Source organism: Podarcis bocagei (assembly GCF_964188305.1).
Source record: "Podarcis bocagei genome assembly, chromosome: Z".
NCBI lineage: Eukaryota > Metazoa > Chordata > Lepidosauria > Squamata > Lacertidae > Podarcis > Podarcis bocagei.
The window spans coordinates 27,255,434-27,276,030 of record NC_138140.1 but is presented as its reverse complement, the minus strand read 5'-3'; the positions used below and the strand labels follow the sequence as shown (position 1 = coordinate 27,276,030).

General features: G+C 43.2%; 1 protein-coding gene across 7 annotated transcripts in view; it reads left to right on the top strand.

Annotated features, from left to right (window-relative positions):
- LOC308578790 (uncharacterized protein) overlaps window positions 1-20,597 on the top strand; it is a 34,398-nt gene that overhangs the window by 5,057 nt on the left and 8,744 nt on the right. For 3 of the 7 annotated variants that reach the window (XR_014004098.1, XR_014004099.1, XR_014004100.1), the window contains exon 2: window positions 15,937-17,632. Coding sequence is in view for 1 of the 7 variants with exons in the window: in XM_081179357.1 (XP_081035483.1) it covers window positions 15,937-16,092 (156 nt within the window). In the remaining 6 variants the exon portion in view is untranslated. Of the gene's footprint in view, window positions 1-2,615; window positions 2,761-4,285; window positions 4,437-15,936; window positions 17,633-20,597 lie in introns of those variants that run through there. The other 4 variants (XR_014004101.1, XR_014004102.1, XR_014004097.1 and 1 more) reach the window with 4 other exon arrangements.

The window sequence follows — 20,597 nt, the reverse complement described above, 5'->3', positions numbered from 1 at the left end:
GTATATAGCACACAGAGGATGAGGAATCTCTCCCCACCCCCATTTCATCTAATCTGAGATCACAACAGTCACAGTTCCTTTTCTGACTACATAGTTAAAAAAAAAAAAAAACTGCAGCAAGCTATAGTGGAATTTAGTGATTCATTCAAAATTCAAATGAAGGTCCATTAAAATCAACAGGATGTGATTCTAATTGTTTTGGATGAGTATGCCAAATCCTTGAACTGTTTTGGGAAATACCAAGGCAAAATTGTTAATTGATTCCTAAGGCTTAAGCGCACGTTCCCTGCCTACCGGTAATCCTTGAATGAAAACCCCACTTTCTACCTCCTCTCCCCTTTCAGTTACAACAGTGGATGGATGTGTAGTCAACATCCAGTTAAATCCTTCCTTATTCTTTCATGTGAGATAGAAATGCAATCTTAGCTTACAAGGTTGCATATATTATTAGCATGAGTGGATATGGTTGTCAGATACTGGATTTTTCATACCAGGCTTGCCGGATCATGTCAAGGACCTGTCTAGTCCAGCATTCTGTTATCACTATGGTCAAATGGATGCTTATGTCAGGCCTGCAAGCAGGATCTTAGCACAAAAACACTCTTCCCATTGCAATTCCAAGCAGCTGGTATTCAATGGCATACTGCTTTTTTTCCCCTGCTGCGCAAACTTTTCTCCCTCTTTGAGTTCATTCGCATTTCCATTTGCCCTGTAATTTCTTAGGCACGGGTCCAAAAGGTTCTTCCTCTGTCCTGTGTCCAGAAATCATGGGACAAGTGGAAGTGTGGATTTTTTTGTGAATAGTTTGTAAATACACCTTTGTTTCGTTTGCTGTTCTGTCATACAAGTGCACTAAAAAAAAAAAAGCGGCCAACTTGTGCATGTAGTACAACGTTCAACTCCTAGCCCAGCCTTCCTCAGCCTGGTGCTCTCTAGATATTTTTGACTACAACTTCTGTCAGCTCCAACGAATATGGCTATTGTTCCAGGATAATAGGAACTGTAGTACAAAACATTTGAAGGGAACCGATTTCTTCTTCTTCTAAGAGTAGTCTCTGGTAAAAAGGCTGGAAAATACATTTTCCTTAAACTTGAATACCCTCTGCCCATCAGAGTACACAGTACTATGCTAGAACTGACTCAGGATAAAGAAATTATGCCACACATATCTGTAATGTGTTCTTCAGAACCTCTTTGTTAACTAAAGAAGCAATCCAGCATTTATAAGGCAGTGGGTCATTTCCATGGCCTTAAATGGAAAGGTGAATTGTACAGTGGTACCTCGGGTTAAGAACTTAATTCGTTCTGGAGGTCTCTTCTTAATCTGAAACTGTTCTTAACCTGAAGTACCACTTTAGCTAATGGGGCCTCCCGCTGCCACCGCAATGCAATTTCTGTTCTCGTCCTGGGGCAAAGTTCTGAACCCGAGGTACTATTTCTGGGTTAGTGGAGTCTGTAACCTGAAGCGTTTATAACCCGAGGTATCACTGTATTGTTAATTGAACAGTTAGACTTCTTACTGCTTTCTGAGGGCCAAAATAGCTAAACTACAGGAAATCTGTGATCATATTCCCCAATGTTTTTTGGATTCAGTGTTGTAGTCTGCAACACTAAAATGAGATATAATCCTTCCCCTCATACTGTTTGCTAATTAAATTGTGTGCACATGAACATAAACAAGTTGCTGTTTGTCCCATTGCGTGTCGAGGACCCCCAAGACACCCCCCCAAAAAACACGGTTCACACATCCTTTTTGTTTTGGTTTTTGGCATAATTTTGGCCACAACTTTATTGAATTACAGTATGTACAGTGGTTGCTTAGGCATTGGTTAGCGAGGTAGGAACAGAACTGACAACCACACCCTGTGAAAGTCAGTAAGGGCAACAAATTTGGGGGAGAGAATAAAGCTGGGTGCCAGGTTCCCACCTCTCCCCAAATGCTCCCAGGGGCTCTTGCGTGGCCCTAGCCCTTTGCCAGGGATTCGGACAAAAGCATGGCAAGCCCCTGGGTTCCTTTAACGGAATACCCTTGCAGAAGTATCATTGGAGGGGCAGGCACAGCCAACCACATCCCCTCCACCAACCAAAAAATTAACCAATGCCTAACTGCAACCTTACAAGTTGTGACGATTTGCTACGCAGTAGGCAAAACCCAAATGGCACCAGCCAATCAGCCAAATTGTATAATTCCTACCATGCCCCTGCTCTAAAGCAGACGACCCCATGACAGGCATAGCAAGGTCAGCGCGAACAAACCCTAAAGAAAGGGAGGGTGGGTGGGTAATCCGATGTGCGCAGCAAAAAGAGGAAGCTCAACGCTGCGCACAGGGACCTATATAGCACCCCCATCAATCAAATAAAATTGCAACAATAAATTTCCCCCAGCAACATTGGAGGTGCCCAATCAAACTCATGACCATCCAAACTAACCCGTCCAGCAACAGGGGAAGTCATGGTTACTCCCACCGCAACACGTGCTCTCTATGAAGGAGAACCCGCTTTGGAGAAAACATTTCCATATAGGCACAGAATAGTTAATGTTAAGTTGTGGATGAACATATCAGACACAGCGATTCTTTGAACAGCTCTTGTTTATTCACTGGCCAGAACAGAACTGAACAGCAAACAGCTCAACCGGCCTGCTTTTATAGGCAGCCGGCTGTCAACATTGTAGCAACAACAACCCAGGGTTTCCTGCTTAAAGTAACCGACGTGGACCTGAGTGAAAACTATATACACACGATACTCCTGGTGGCCAGGGTGAGAACTTCAATACATAACAGTTAAAGAAGGGAAGGGAGATTTATATCGGAAAGTGACATTGGAGGAACAATTAACCCTACTCGTCCAAGCAGCTCTTTTTGTAATCTACTTTGTCTAGGTAAAGGGTAAAGGGACCCCTGACCATTGGGTCCAGTCGTGACCGACTCTGGGGTTGCGGTGCTCATCTCGCTTTATTGGCCGAGGGAGCTGGCGTACAGGTTCCGGGTCATGTGGCCATCATGACTAAGTCGCTTCTGGCGAACCAGAGCAGCTCACAGAAACGGTGTTTACCTTCCTGCCGGAGCGGTACCTATTTATCTACTTGCACTTTGACATGCTTTCGAACTGCTAGGTTGGCAGGAGCAGGGACCGAGCAATGGGAGCTCACCCCGTCGTGGGGATTCGAACCGCCGACCTTCTGATCGGCAAGTCCTAGGCTCTGTGGTTTAACCCACAGCGCCACCCGTGTCCCTACTTTGTCTAAGGGAACACAATTAAATCAAAGGAAATCAACATGACTGGCCTTAGAGACGATGTGACCCTTCGGCTCATTGCCCAGTGTGTGTGTACTGCTCACCCAATCCTAATCTGCCCCTGAGTGAAGCATGCACTTTTCAAATTCTAATGAATTATGCAAAAAAAAAAAAAAAAAAAAAAACAATTATGAAACATTGCAGACCCAAAAAATAAGCCATAAGTATTTCTAGTGCCTTCAACATACTGCCATTTTAATTTTCCCATTTCTATTATTGGCCATCATTCTATTATTAATGGATGAAACAAAGTTCCTAGCAGACCTTAATTTCAATCTGCTGCCTCCTTCCACACTCCACCTTAAGACTCTAAATGTTTGTCCTGTTTTTATTTCATCTTAGAATGGGTGGGTGGCTGTGATGGAAATTAACCCATTTATAATATTTTATTCTATGTTTTTTAGCATGCTTGTGTCATTTTTATTGTATTTTTACTTTGTACATGATTTGGGGTTTTTTTGTAGTGAGAAGTGATCTCTATAAATTTAACAAACCTAACTTTCTAACCTGATGTAGATTTGTTGGCTTTGCTAGTCCATTTTTTTCTTCTTCTCCTACTTCCTCTTTGTTTACTATCTAGCCTATTGTGTTCTGGGAAATGCCTGCACACTATTTTGTAACGTTTTAGTTAGACTAATAATGGTAATGCTAATAATGGTATCGCCCTAATGTGGATTTTGGATTCCCCCCCCCCCTTACAGGCCAGCATAACTACCTCTTGTGTGTGTTTACCAAACACTATGTAAGCTTTCAAGTTCTGCAACACTCTTCAGAACGGAAAGGCAGCAAAAAAGAGTAGGCTTCCATGTCCATAGGAATAATGATTTGGCCACTTTAGACAGTTAGGGATACAAAATATTTAGTACTTCAGACCCAGTGTAGTGGCCATGATGGCCATGTCAAAGATGATTTTAAAGGGGTTTAGATAAATTTATGGAGTGTATGCCTAAAACTCTTATTTTCCATGATAGCTTAAGTGCAGTCTTCAGGTTCAGTGTACCTCTGGATACCAGTTGCTAGAAGGCATCTGGTGGGGGAGTACTGTTGCCTTCCGACCTTGCTTATGAATATCACAAAAGCTTCTGGCTGGATGTCCACAAGCAGTGCTGGAGTAGATGGACTCTTCGTCTTATCTAACAGGTCAGGGCACTTGTTTTTACACAATAGCTAACTGGTCAATAGAATCATAACCCTATGCTTGTATGTGAGATCCAAGCATAATTTTAAAAGTCATATTCTTGTGCTGTTGCCTATGCCAATGGTGTGGCATTCAGTCTGGATATACTTCTATAATGTATGCTTGAGTTCACTCAGTGATGGTTGGAAAGTACATGCCCGGATATACTCAGTTTATTTTTATTCTGCAACATGTCTACATCTTTCAGACCCGAGTCCTGGTTTGAATACAAGTCATTGCAGGCTACTGCTTTTCCTCTGCAACACTATCACCACAGCTGGTTTCTGTGCCATCAAAATATTCAGGCACATGCTGCTGTATCACAGAGAAAATTGGCTAGTGATGAAAGAGATTATTGTGGGCTGAAATGGAAGGCAGGAGGAGACTGAAACACCTCTCCTGTCCACTGCTCTGTTGAAAATGGCACCTTTCCCCTCACTAACTCTGTCATGACGTGGGTTCAACCCTTAAAAACAGCTCTGGATACTTTTTTTGGGGAACAAACCGTTTCTGCTGGACATGTCAGGGCACATCAGGAATTTTCTTGATGTATGGCAAGCCTTTGGAGGGGCTGCAAAAGTAGTTGTTTTGCTGCTACTGACTAACTCACCTATGCCTCTAGAAACTGTGGAGACGTTTGGGTCTGATATGGCTTTAGGGGAAGCAGAAGCAGCAGGGATTGCATGTCGTATAGAAATGTTGTTTTATAGAAACATTTTATTCTGAATTTTATTTTATTATGAAAACTTAAAAAAGATCAGGCTGTGACCAACAAAACCCAGACAAATAGATCCAAGCCAGAAGGTCTTCTATGCATTGACATTACCTTTTGGAAATATATCCTTGACTCACTTCATAACCGTATGATGATAAGTTAAATTATTCATACAAGAACAGAAAACTCATCTATAGGCACTGAGAACTTGTAGTTTCATCAATTGCCGAACAGCAGTTTTGCCGTCACATATCCTTGAAGTCTATTTTTGACTTCTGATTTGGCTTGAGTACCATCTCTGTGTGCTTATATGCTTGCAATCATGGTGTATTATAAATAGCCAGCAAAACACATCTCTGCAGGGGAAGTGCAGCTTTGTAATATGCTTGTATATAACAGCAAACACCAGTTTTAAGCCATGAGATGCTAGTGACCAGCATTAACCTTCGGCCTAGTGGGAATGAATAACTAGCAACAGATATGTCACACTGGGCTGCCAAAGCATGTGTTAAAGACTTGCCTTGCTCTAGATGTCTACAGCATGTCACATAACCAGTGACCAAGAGCAGCAAAGAAGGCAGCAAGAGCATGCCAGCAAATTCTTTAAATACATTTCATCATTTTTCATATCAACATAGATTTCTAGCTAAAGCTAATGACTTGGTTTTGCAAGTGAACTACTTCTCAGAAGAATCATAAATTTGTAGAATTGGAAGGTACCCTGTGAGTCATCTAGTCCAACCCCCTGCAATGAAGGAATCTTAACTAAAGCATTCATGACAGATGACCATCCAGGCCCAGTGCCACCAAGCAGGTCATGCTCCCCTAAATCCACTTCTGCTGAAAACCAGGTTGCCCAGTCATCTAACATCCTGAGATAGAAGTTCTCTGCGTAGTAATCCAGTGTGTCTAAAGCATAGAATACAATGACTTATGCTTATGATGTCTGTTTACAACATCACTATCATAGAATCATAGAACTGTAGAATTGGAAGGGACCCCAAATAGTCCCACCCCCTGCAATGCAGGAATATCAACTAAAGCATCCATGAAAAACTGTCATCCAACCTCTACTTAAAAACCTCCAAGGAGGGAGAGTCCACCACCTTCCAAGGGAGTCTGTTCCACTGCTGAACAGCTCTTAGCATCAGAAAGTTCTTCCTGATGTTTAGTCGGAATCTCATTTCTTGTCATTTGAAGCCATTTGTTTGGGTCCTACTCTCAAGCAGGCGAAACTTGCTCCGTCTTCTATTAGATATTTGAAGGTGGCTATTGTTATTGTATCATCCACATATTTGATGAGTAAGCCAGATGTGTCCCCCCCTCCTCTGATATTTGTGCATCTGGTTCTTCCTGCCTAAGTGCAGAACCTTACATTTGTCCTTTTTGAATTTCATTTTGTTAGTTTAGGGCCAGTTCTCCAATATTTTAAGGTCATCTTGAATCCCGATTCTGTCTCCTGCTGCATTAGTTACCCCTCCCCAGGGGTGCAATTTCGCCCTCAGGATTGTGGGGGCCTGCCGCCATAACACGGATGCATGGCGTCACATACACACACCTGCACATAATGTGTGTGATGTCACACACAAGACACGCAACATCACATCACGTTGGGGGAGGGGGAGCTCCTCCAAAAACGCAGTGCAACATTGCATGCTGTGCATGTGACATCATACACACTATGTGCAGGTGTGTGCATGTGACGTCACACATCTGTGTTGCAGCTGATGGCGACTCTTCCATCTCCTTTCCAAGACCAGCGAGGTATCCTTTTTCGTGGGGAGGGGCTCAGACTTGGAGGTAGAGAGACTCTACCTCCATGTCTGAGCCCCACCCAGAAAAGGGTGGCTCGCTGGCTGCGGAGGGTGGAACTGAACTGATTCTCGGGGGCTGTGCCACAGAGGCTGGCTGACTGCCTCTCTCCGGCTTTGCTCATTGACTTTGTGGGTGCCCAAGCACCCACGGCCCACTGAAGTTAGCTCTTATGCCCCTCCCAGCTTAGTATCATCCACATATTTGATGAGTATCCAGGGTGACCTGACAGAATATGCATCCTGCAACTAATTATGGTTATTTGTGCAATTGTGAGCACGAAGTAAAGTCAAAGAATCTCTCATTTAAAGAATCTCCATAGCCCACCTTCTGGAAAGTGCTATCCCAATGCCTTATATTATTTTGGTGATAGTGAATACTTTTCTGACAACCAATGGTGCCTAATTAAAATACTGGATCCAGGTTATGAAACTTCAGACCTGCACCTCCCTTGTTTTCCTGCCCCTCCTACTCTCAAATCTTTTTCAGGAATTGACCCACCAGTAATAGGTGAGAGACAAGCAAAACAGAAATGCAATTTTTTTCTGGATTTTTTGCTTTTTGTTGCACTAGGCAGATTAATATCCTGAGTCAACTCAAGAGGATGTTTCATAACCTGCCTATGTCTGTTTATTGATTTGCAAGCCTGGGCATCTCAATCCGGCTCTGTTTTTCCCCCCTTTGGTTGTCACCTGGCTAACTAAAAAGGCATTTTTAGTTTTTACTCCTAAAACAATGAGAGCACAACTGGCAGGTTTCTGCTTGTCTAACATGTTGTAATTAATGATTCAATTCAGACTTTGATCTATTACATCTCTTAGTTTCTTGCCAGTTGTAACAAAGGTCAGGAGCTATGGAGTTCATGGTATTTCACCCATATAGCATTGTTATCCATTCACCATGGCACCTCTGTAGGAATAAGATGGTGAGAGAATTTGAATGCACACGCATTCTTTTGTGATAGAAATGTGTGTGAAGCTAACACCTAGATGTTCTTTAAGATAAAAATAACTCAGATAAAAACCGCTCATATGCATAGTTGTTGTGATTAGAAATGCACAACTCTTTAGCAATATGCAGGCAGCCAGATTCTAAGAATGTTTCTTCAGAAATAAATACCACTGAGTTCCATTGTATTTGGGACTAAGCTCCTTTGAAGCTACAATAACAATACTGTAGTGGGTCCTGTTAGGTGTACCTGTGAACCAAGGTATTCTTAGCTCCTTATGGGACTCAGCATGAGTGCTCCCAGGTAAAGGCGTGGCCATCATGCTGAATCAGTTTGTGTTATAACAGCTATCAAGAGCTATGTGGCAAAAAACAATAATATCAAAACTCCACAAAGTCAAGCACTGGTAGCACTAACCCTGCATGGTAGTTATGGCTAGTGCATGAGATATGTCCCCCTCCCACTTTCTTTTCTAGTTTGATAGTATCTTACGCTGGATTTCTATTCATTTATGTATGTAAAACATTTTACCTTGCTTTTCAGCTTATTACCTCTTGTCTGCCTGCCCCCCACACCATTCAGGAAAATCGCAATGACATCAGTGCCAGGACAGCAGCTCTGCAGCACTGTCCCACCACACTGGCCACTCCTAAATATCAGCTTTGGACATGACAAGAAGTAGGAATAATAGGAAGTGCAAGCTTGTGACATTTCTTGCCCTCTTTATCCCTGCTTGTCCTCAACAACAGTCATGACACATTGTACTTGCCATCTGCCTCCACTGAGCGGCAACTTGGTGAAGGAAGTTGTCACACTACAAGTTATACAAAAGGGTTTTTGCATCGGGGTCAGCCGTAATGGATGCAGGCTGATGTTATCCACACTGCAGCTGTGCAGCATAAGTACTTTACGCCTCCATCATTACAGTATTGCAGCTGCTAAGCTTCGTGAACTGAGTCTTTTCATTTTGGTCAGTAACTTTCTGGACCTTCCACCTTCTTAGGCTTCTACTCAGCAGTGGCAGAAGAGAAATGTAGTGTTCCCACCCCACTCTTCCAGGTTATAACCATTACGGTCACAGCCAGTGTGGTATAGTGGTTAAGAGCGGTGGACTCGTAATCTGGTGAACCGAGTTCGATTCCCCGCTCCTCCACATGCAGCTGCTGGGTGACCTTGGGCTAGTCACACTTATTTGAAGTCTCTCAGCCCCACTCACCTCACAGAGTGTTTGTTGTGAGGGAGGGAGGGAAAGGAGAATGTTAGCCGCTTTGAGACTCCTTTGGGTAGTGATAAAGCAGGATATCAAACCCAAACTCCTACTCCTCCTCCTCCTCCTCCTCTTCTTCTTCCTCCTTCACTCACCTTCAGTCACAAAGTAGTTTTTTAAAAAGTCATACTTAAGATTACATTGCTGAGTTTTGATGCTTAAAGCAAGGATGAGGAATTTAAGGCCCTCCCAAGGCAGTTGGATTATAACTTCCATCAGCCCCAGCTGGTGATGGTGGGAGCTGTAGTCCAAAAACATCTCCAGGGCCGCAGATTCCCCATCACTGTCCTAAGGCATGTATAGTCATCAGAGGCATGGACAGCAACAGCAGAAAGGCCTGCAAATTGCATAAAGACAGACCTAGCCTTTTATCAGCCTCTTGTGTGCTGTGCTCTTGCCTGATCCCTGGCTCAAAAGACTAGAGGCACACCCACACCCAAGCACAGGGAACAGTGTACACTCTATTAGATGCAAAACATGACGCAAGCTCACACTTAGGACCTTCATTTGTGGCATCTTTAAGTACATAGCTAGCCACCACCCAGGTATGTGCCACTTCTTTGATGGGAGTATTAGGAACATGTTAGGCCACTATCAGAACCAGTGGCCCTCTATACATTGCTGCACCATAGCTTCCATGCACCATCCCTGCTTATTAGCCAAGGTTTCTTAGCCATTTCTGCACTTTTCTTTCCTGCTGCCACCCCAGCCATCATGTATAAATTGGCCTCTACTTCACAATTGAAATCTAAGCCTATACCTGTTTCACCCATTGGATTTATCAGAAAATAGCCATAGGAGTATTTTTCTTTTATTATTTTTGTGCCCTGTGAAGCTATTTTATTAAGCTTTTTAGGATGTTTCTCAGCAGTTTATTCTTTGTAGGCAGACCAAACATACTCTCTTGTCTATTTTACCTTAGCCTAAAGGAACAATACACGGTCTGTACAGTTGCGCGGAATGAAAGGCACACTTTATTCAGCAGATAACCACTACTTCGTGTTTAAAGTAATTAAAGTGACAGTTATACTAAATGTCCTTGTACTTATTCCTAGTACAAAGTGGTCCCTATTTTGACTTTTGGGAATGCTTTGTTATAATTTCGTGTGGGCACACACACACACACATGTCCATGATAAGATCCCACTTTACAGGCTTCAACCCATCTTCAGTGAATCCCTCTGTCATCCTGGTTCTGTCTCCTAAGCTGAGTTCTTTTCCCTCTTAGGAGGCATGGATGGGGAACTCAGCAGTGGAGAATGGTGGACTCAGGTGATCAAAATCGATGCTTGAGATGGGCTGCGCCATTCTGACTCTTTATAATTTGAGCAGAAGTGATTGCATTTGTGAACATATTTGCTCTGAATGTTTGTTCCATCCCTATCACAGAAAAAAAGGTCTTCACTTGCCACCAAAAATTGTAGGTGGCAGGCAAGTTTCCAGGGGAGACAATGCCTCTCTGTGGTCTCTTGCATAACCCTAGAGTGCCTCTTCCCAACCTCCATTGACCTAATCTCTGAAGGCAGATGCATCTGGAGAGGGAACTCTGATGATAAATCTGATGCACTGGCAATCTTGTCCCTTGGCGTCCTTGCCTCCAGAGATCTTTTATTATTGAGCCTGCTTAGATATGTGACACAGCTTATTTTATTGACTGGATGATTTTATTGATTGACCTTCTTTTCCTCCCGAAGGAATACACTGTGGAACAGTTAAAACATGCTGGGAACAATTGAGTTAAAAACATTCTAAAAGCAGCTACAGTTAAAAAAGTTATTCTATCCAATGATCTTGGGGTTTCTAGGAACAGTATTCTTCAGCAACAAGAATAAACTTTGCCTTCAGTTCAGAATATAAAGAGCTGTATAGTTAGTAATGATAAAGATATTCTACTCCTTAATAGAATATCTATTAAGAGGATATCAAGAATATCAAGAGGGAGGTGGCAGCAGACTTAGGTAAACCTCAGGGTTTGCAGAAGTACCAAAAAACTTAGGGGGGAGGGGAACTCGTGTGTGAAATCCCTTCAATGAAGACCGAGCATGCCCAGTGGCCATGGAATGCTGGAGGAGTTGGCACGAAACCTCCAAGGGCGAGGGTTAATAGAACGGAATATCCTGGAACAGAGCAGAGTTCCGGACAGCCAGCTAGGAACAAAACACCCCACAACACTTTATTGCAGGTCCCACTTGCATTATTTTTTTGTCGTGTTGAAATTCATTGTATTTGTCATAATTTAAAGCCACAAGGGATAAAAATGAATAAAAATAGAAAAATACAATAATAGGACAACTATGAATTAAAGGTCATTTCTTCAGTATTTTAGAAGAATTACAAAATAGAATCAGTGAAAGCCTCTCATTCAGGTACTTGTCGCTTCCATTGTCTTTACAAAGCAAGTTTATTTCAGTAGCTCCTTATCAGGCAATCTATTTCCATATTGGTGACGGCAGGATATTTCTGAACAGTTGGTTCTTGTTGCTGCAGACAAGAAAAATATGCAGGCTGGGAGGCACAAATTGTGCTGCTCTTGTTCTCTTCCTACCAAGAGATTCGTACCACCCTCCCTCAGTGAAATAAATTATCCTTGAGTCAGCACTACCATCCCAGAGGAGAGGTTCTCCCCCACCGCTTCCCAGACGGGACATAATAATCTATCGTTCATTGTCTTGTTGAGGAAGGCTAACAAAGCGGCTGCCTTGAATTCATGCAACTGGAGCATTACGCATTCCTGTGCCTTTAAGATGAAAGCGGTTGCTATGGCTGCAGTGACGTGGTGCCACTGATGGAAGGAAATCCATGAGAGTGTGTGTTGTCTTTGACAATTCATATGAGAAGCTGCATTGCTGGCTAATCCTACAAGAGAAAACAATGAGGGGTCTAAGATGACATTGGAGCTGACAATTCAGATAAACCTTCATTAGCCCAAGAGAGGGTCCTCTTTTTAGAAGGGCCCCCCCAAAAAAACCCACCCCTCCAACGTTTCACAGGTGAAAGTAGGCACACACTTGTAACAACCCCATTCTCATGTCAGCAATTATTTCCTGAGGCTTTGAATCACCACCATCATAATTTTGCTGAAGGATAATAATCTGTTTTGTTGTATTCATTTGCACTTCCTAGCCTGTCCTGTGCTCAGGGGTGCAGCTAGGTAACCTTAGACCCTGGACTTACTGGTCTTACAGGTGAGTAGAGTCTGCATCTGGTAAGAGTATTAATATGGCATGTGGGAGGAAGTAGCAGACATTTAAAGTGGGCTCTGTTAGGTGCTACACAGTTTTCAAATTTCATACCATGGCCAATTCCACATCTCTAGAATATAAAACTCTATAGCTATTCAGGTTTGTCTTCATCCTTGGGTGAAACACATTGTTCCTTGATAGGAAGAAAACACAGGAAATGATGCAGTTTTTAGATGAACAAAGCTGGATATTAGTTTTAGGTGGTATGCTAGCCTAATGAAGAGTTATAGAGAACTTGAAAGCTTGCATACTATCTTGTGACATTTTTGGTTGACTACAATAATGGTAGGGACGCAGGTGGCACTGGGGTCTAAACCACAGAGCCTAGGGCTTGCCGATTGGAAGGTTGGTGGTTTGAATCCCTGCAATGGGGTGAGCTCCCGTTGCTTGGTCCCAGCTTCTGCCAACCTAGCAGTTCAAAAGCACGTCAAAGTGCAAGTAGATAAATAGGTACTTCTCCGATGGGAAGGTTAACAGTATTTCCATGCGCTGCTCTGGTTCGCCAGAAGCGGCTTAGTCATGTTGGCCACATGACCCAGAAGCTGTACGCCGGCTCCCTTGACCAATAAAGCGAGATGAGCACTGCAACCCCAGAGTCCGCGACTGGACCTAATGGTCAAGGGTCCCTTTACCTTTTACAATAATGGTAGCCAAAGTCCTAATGAGGAGTTGTTGTTAATGAATTTCCTTACTGTTAAGCTGAGAGAGACCTCTGTTTGAAACCCGGGAGAGCCACTTTGTTTCAGTAGACAATACAGTTAGATGGACCAATTTATGTCTCAACATAAGGCAGCTTCCTAGATTCCTATAGTTCAGTTGGTAGAGCATAAGACTCTTAATCTCAAGATTGTAGGTTGAGTCCCACATTGCAGGGGGTTGGACCCGCATAGTCCCTTCCAACTCTACAATACTATGGTTCTGTGGTTGCTAATTGCTGGAGACATCGTGGTGACTATGAATGAACATGCACCTGAGGAAGTTCTTCCCCTTGCAATCAAACAGTATATAAATGTAAATTATTAAAAAATAAAATAAAAGGTTGCTTCCCTGATTCCCAAAGTTCACTACCTCTGCCAAAATTAGGTTTGAAAGAAGTCTTCTATTGCAGTAAATAAAGTCAGTTGCACTGTGTACTTGGTTGCATTTTGTGTGTGATAGTTTCTCCAGTTTGCAAATTTGTGCACAAGCCCAAAAAGATTGGCAACCCCTGCTAAAAATGATAGTCAAAGCATAATGCATTTGGGGTTTCTGATTACCTGATGTTCCTACCTCTCTCTCTCCCTCTCCCTCTCCCTCTTTCTCTGGGATCTCTGCGAATAGATGCAGCACATCTTGTGTGATTATGTTCCTCTATGATGTTCTGTAGCCAAGCCTGCCTCCCACTCAGCTTCTTTGAATGAAAATTGTTGTGTGCCCAAGGAACATAAATTCACACCTGTTGCTATTCCATTTCTCCCAACCCTTCCGTTATGTGGCATATGAATGCAGGCGCTGTTCCTGTCCCAGCAGCTGGGGGCTCTGACTGCTGCTCCCTATAGGTCATTAAAGATTAACTTTTAATGAGAAACTAACACTTTCAATGTCAGTTTGGAGGGTATGAAAATAAGCAAATGCCAAGCAGGCACATTGGTGTCCCTTGTTCCTCAGCCTCTCCCATTTTTATTTTCTTTCTGCTGCTTGTTTCTCTCACCTTCAGCTCCCCTCCCTCTATTGACATTTGTTAGACTGTAAGGTCTTTGGGGCACAAAGCTGTTCTTTCTCCCCTCTTTGCAAGGGCCCACACAGTCATGTTATTAGATCTATGAATGCATCTAGAAGTTCTGGTCTCCCACCTCTTTTAACGGCAGCAGCCAAAGGGGAACCCAAGCAGGATCTGGACTGCAGTGTGTAGGAAGTGAAGATTACCAGGGCCTCTGCTGTCTTAAATCTTCAACAGAGATGTGTGGCATGGAGCTTGGGAGAGATGTAAGCCCCCACCTTGAGAATTCTAGGGACATACCATAGCTGAGTGGCAGTAGAGCACATGCTGTGAATGAGAAGGTATCAGGTTCAATCCTTGTCATCAAGTTAGTGGAAAGTGTGAAAAAACAAGCCTGAGACCCTGGAAGGCCACTACCAACTAGAATAGGCAATGCTGAGCTATGGCTTATCTATATTTACCTTCTTTCTTTCTTTGGCCCCATGAAGTCCCACTCTTTAGTCCTCAATCAGAGCAAATGTCAATTTGGGTTTTCTGTAGGTTGCTGTTTGTTCTGATTAGACTTTAAAAGGCAGGGGTTTTTGTGGGGAAAGCTGTGGAGCAAAAAGAAAGGGTATGCTCAGACATGGAGCTTTAAATCGCAGGCCATGCCTTGAAAGAGCAGAGGAAAGGTAAGTATGGATAATGCCCTAGATGGATGCACAGTCCAATTTGTCTTAAGGCAGCTCCCTGTGTTCCTGGGCTACGTTCCTCATAGATCTAAGTAAGACAGTAGCAAGGCCTAATGGATGACAGGAGAAAAAAGATCTATCTTTCAGAATAACAGACACCTTGCTTTGTTAAATAGTTCTGTACCACTCCTAGACTCTAGTAGGACTGAGATACCCTTAATTGCTAATTGCAAGTGCAGAGCTAGTGTGGCTCAGGTTGGGGCTTGAAGGTGGAAAACCCAGTTTAAAATCTCTGCTCAAACATGAAGCTCCCTAGAAAGCCTTGGGCAAACCACCATATCTCATCTTAACTGACTCACACAAGCATAGAACCCACAAAAATTATACTACATCATCATCACATGCACACACCAAAAAAAACCAACAACACTCACACCTTACAAAGTTTAGATAATCCAGACCCATAGATGCACCACACCCCAGCTCCAAGTGCCTGCTTCAGCTTGCAATCCCAGTCAGGAATGGCAGAGGCAGGTGGGCTGCACTTGGAAGTGAGCAAAGGTAATGGCAAGCAAAGGGGGAACATTTTCAGATAGTAGCAGAGCAGTGACAGTACTGGGTGGGCAGCTGCAACAGTGGCTAAAGGGCCATTACTGAGTTATGGCTTCTGGTGACAAAGGGACTTGCCACTCTCACTTGGAAAGTCAATTGGCAGCAGTTAAGCTCACTGTGCAGCCTCAGGTCATTCAAACTGTGTGGGTGGAGAGTGCGTTTTCACGCTTGGGCACAGCAGACCAAAAATATGTTTTAAAAACAAAGGAGCTGAAAGTGAAAACAAAGGAAAAGGTCTTGCCCTTTGCTTTTCTGGCAAGAAGCCAGAAAGCAAAGCAAAAAATGAACTGGCTGGTTTCCCTTGTCATTATTGTCTGCCCAGTTTTCCAAGCACCATAGCACCTGCTGCATTGGTAACAGCACTCGCAGTGCTGTTCTAAAGCCAGGAGGCTGAGGGTAGCTAACCATGGCTGCAACAATCTACCTACCTGTTAAGTTGTGGGTGAACATATCAGATGACACAGCGATTCTTCAAACAGCTCTTGTTTATTTACAGGCCAGAACAGAACTGAACAGCAAACAGCTCAGCCGGCCTGCTTTTATAGGCAGCCGGCTGTCAACATTGTAGCAACAACAACCCAGGGTTTCCCACCTAAAGTAACGGACGTGGACCTGAGTGAAAACTATATTCACGATACTCCTGTTGGCCAAGGTGAGAACTTCAATACATAACACTACCGGTACTTCCCTGCAAATATGCCCCATTGAACTCAATGAGACGTACCTCAGCAGGTTAAACCGAAGACTGGGATAGCCAGTCTTGAGTCATTTTGCTCCCTGAAGCTAAGGACAAAATCATGCAACTGTCCATTCCTCATACATAAGCCAGTCAGACTGGCACCTGAATCTTACTTCACTACTGAAGCAGGATCCTGAGGGCAGCAGACTAGCTTGGGGGATTGCAAAGCAAACTGCAGCACTCCTTGTTCCACAGCCCTCAGCACCTGCCCCCTGAATGATTCTGCCACTTTGTTTAATGAGAGTAGCCAGCAAAAAGAACGTAAATTTACTCTGCCAGGATGTCCTTAGAACCTGGAATAATCCACAAGATTATCTTTTCAAAAAATAGTATCGTGAATGAAACAGAAGCTTTAAAACCCAATGCACCAGGATTTTTATATTTTAGCCTGCAGTAAACAAACATTTTATCTGTGGTTACCTTATTTAATAATTAATCAAATGACTTAATAATCTTTATTTCTTATTGGCCCCCCCTGCTCTTAACAAAGTACAACTCATAAACATGGCACACAAGCAAGGGACAGAGGGCAATAACACAAAATCCTTTTGCTCACTTACTTCTTTCTCTCCACTACAAATCTGACTCCCTTTGTCTCTGTCTCTGTCTCTTACACACAGTGTCATTTCCTGGATTGGATTCCACTGTTATGGAAACAACTCTTTCATTCTCTAAGAGATTTCAGAAGGTGTGAGGGAGGCCCACACTGTTCTGGGAAACTGGAAAGAGAGGCCAGAGGCATGTACAAATGAGAACAGCAGAGTGCTTTTCTCATTCATCCAGTCTTCCCCACCCCCTTCCTGTCTGTACTGTAAGCCATTAGGCAATTGAGGTTTCTCCTGCGCTTCCTGAAATATTTTTGGAAGGCAGTAGATAGAAGACAGAAATTTGCTAGCAAGCATCTGAGGACATCCTTTCTCTATTACTGTATTGGTGTTGCATCACTAATCAGTAAGCCCAGGGGTAGGCAACCTAAGGCCCGGGGCCGGATGCGGCCTAGTCGCCTTCTCAATCCGGCCCACAGACAGTCCAGGAATCAGTGTGTTTTTACATGAGTAGAATGTGTGCTTTTATTTAAAATGTATCTCTGGGTTATTTGTGGAGCATAGGAATTCGTTCATTTCACCACCAAAAATATAGTCTGGCCCACCACACGGTCTGAGGGACGGTGGACCAGCCCACAGCTGAAAAAGGTTGCTGACCCCTGGGTAAGCCCTTCCCCAAAGTATCTTGAGGTTTGTCCGCTGAGGTGAGGAGAGTTCTGCTCAGAGGACAAGACCCCCTACCATCAGCCTCACTGATGTGGTCCAAAGGAAAGCCAAGCAATTTCTTTGGCACTAGCTTGGTTGCAGGAGTTGCTTGAAGGAGACGTACAATGTGCCACCCACTCTTAGGGACTCCACTCTGATTTGTGTAGTGTTTACTCCTTTGCCTTTTCTTGTCCTGAAGATATTCTGCAAGGCAGCAAAGGTTTAGGATCAGAGTTTTTCTTCTTCTATATGGGCTCCCTTTCCAGGCTGATGAGCTCCCTTTCCAGGCTGATGAGCCCTGGTAAACATGCTTAACATTTCACTGCAAGTTTGGCTGGATTGTATACGTGATGTACCAGATCTATTTTAAGGATTTACCATCCAAATGCCATCAACTACAAATTCACCTGAGGCACAACAGCTGCACTTGACTCCTTCTTTTTGGCCGTTGGATAGTAAAACAGCATCAGTCCATGGAGGACAACAAGAGTAAAAAAGCACTTCACCTGACAGAGGACCACACAGTTGCTGCAGCTGGGGGATGAGCTAGGATGAAAGGCAATGGGAGCTGCCACAACGACCTAATGTTAACGGAGGCAGAGGAGAGAGATGCAGCTTCCAAGGTACATTAAGTGTTGGAGGAGAGAGAAGCAACAACAACGTAATTATATGTTAGTAATTTTAGGTAAGCTGCCTTGAGGATCCTTCTGGATCAAAAACCAGGACGAAAATAAAATAAAATATATAATACCTTCAGGCAATTTTAGTAATTAATATAGCAGCAATCATCTCAGGAAACATTCTCTGAGGGCTCCTAAATCACAGTAAAAATAGAAGCATAGCATAGTGTTGTTTCAGTATTAAAGGAAACTACAATTTGAAATACTAAGAATTACAATAATTACATTGCTATTAGTGACTCTAAGAAAGCTTACTCATTACTTAATTGGCAAAAAAGTTATTTGTTTCTGAAGCCTTTGGAGTCATTTCAAGGCAATGCAATTTTTTATGTTTTATGTTCATTGGAGAAGAGTGCATTATTTTTAGTGCTACAAATAGAAATAACAGCTGTCATTTACACAGCCCAGCCCCTTGCAAAGTAGTTGAAAGACACACCCAAGCAGCAGCAGCAGCAGCAACAGCAGCAGCAGCAACAACAACAACAACACCATAACAGCAGACAAGCCAAGAATATGTTGGGTCTGTCACTTCTGTTTTCATTTTTTGAAAGCTGCACAACTGGAAGCCTGGACAAAGCAACCCAAATTGGAGTGTGCCATCAGATAGTGTAAGGATGGTGTGCCCAATATCACCTCTTGTATTATGGGGACAGCTCAGCATATGTCAGTCCTGCCAGCCCTCCTGTCATCTGAATAAATAGACATAGGAGTGATACATACTAGGAAGCCTGGAGGTTTGGGTGAATGGAAGGATCACATCCAGTGTGGCTCCGAGTGTGTTTCTGGGCACAAATCAAAATATTGACTTAATAAAGATGTATTCCTCATGCTCTGGACTCATTTGGTTACTTCTCCATTGCCTTGCCCAAAAGAGCTATGTTGGGCAAGATCCAAGAAGGAAGTCAGATAGACAGCCGCAAGCAGCTTGTCCAGATCTGTAGGCCTCAAAAACCAGAACTGATCCCATGTAGGAAGTGGATCTGCAGAAAAACCTCGCAGCATTAGCTTGTAAGGTACAGATTCTTGGCACCAGAGCACAGTGGTTTAGGACGCACATGGAGAGTTTGGGATAAAGAAAAGGTTTATCCTGATCATTAGAGTCTTAACCTGAAACTAATTGTTTCATAATGTAATTTTAAAAGCTATTCTCCATAATACCAGATTTAAAAGTTTAGTGCAAGAAAGCCATACTAAGCACCTTTGGAGGGCGACACTAATGCTAATTGAGCTTGATAATCTTGTAAATCTCGCTCGTTAGTGTTGAACAAATCTTTAGCTACACACCAACCCTTTTCTGTATTAGCCTAGACCATAAAGAGAGAGAAAATATACTAAGGGCTCATTCACACTTTGCTCCACACTTTCTAGGCATTGGTCTGTGTTTTCCAGACCCCTGTCCAGGTGGTTTCTTTTCCCCCATTTTTCTTTTGGTCCTGGCACTTCCCCTGGGAAAACCCATGCTTTACCAATGAAATACATTATACGCTTTATACCCCATATATGCACACTCAACCACTTTGATCTGTGGCACCGCACTGTTACTCATTTCACATTTATAATAACTGAACTTTTAATGGCAGCACCTACACTTTGGAACTCCCTGCCTTTTGACACCAGGCAGGTTCCTTCACTGTACCCTTTTTGGCACCTTCTAAAAACATTTTTGTTTAGACAAGCCTACCCAGATATCTAGAATACTGATTTGGGTGCCAATCTGCTTTTGATTGTTTTAAAATGTTGCTTTTACTGATAATATCACTGCTTTATTCTTTTTGTAAACTGCTCTGTATTTGTGTGAAACAACCAAGCGGTGCATAAATTCTATGAAATAAATAAAATTTATTTATTTATTAAATTGTTGAGGGTGATCATTGTAATCAGCATTGTGTCCAAGGGGGCCCCATTACCCACTTCAAATACATAAGACTACGGAAGAAGCCTGGTGTGGTGTGGTGTGGCTCATGCTCCTGTGGCCAGGCTAGGAATGTGAGAGCAGGCAGGCTTTCGCTGATAAAACAGCAACCAGACACAATGTGTAATATGGGAATGCTGGATGTAATTGGTGAATCAACCCACCCACAGGTATAGTTGGGTTTCTGTGTTTAGTGCTTGCAGTAGCTGAGAAACGATTGCAGAAACTGCAGCTGGGCCATACATTCTTCTGGACCTGTTTTGCAGAACCTGTTTCTGTGGACTTGTATTCAGATTTCTAGAATGCTTCCTTTCTACTTGAACATACTTATATACTCCCAGAAACCATACATCATTGCACTCCAGACCCAAATGGACCACTGAAAAAGTCTGGCTCCTTAACACCACAATAATCTGAGGGGTCCTGGCCAGTTGGAAAGAAACCTTTGCCAATCTGATGTCTTCTAGATGTTCCCCCCAGCTTCTACCTTCCACTTTTAAAACAGGGGTGGGGAACTTTTGGCATGTGAGCCAGTGTTGGCCTGTTGGCCTCACCAATTTGGCCCACTGGGCTGTT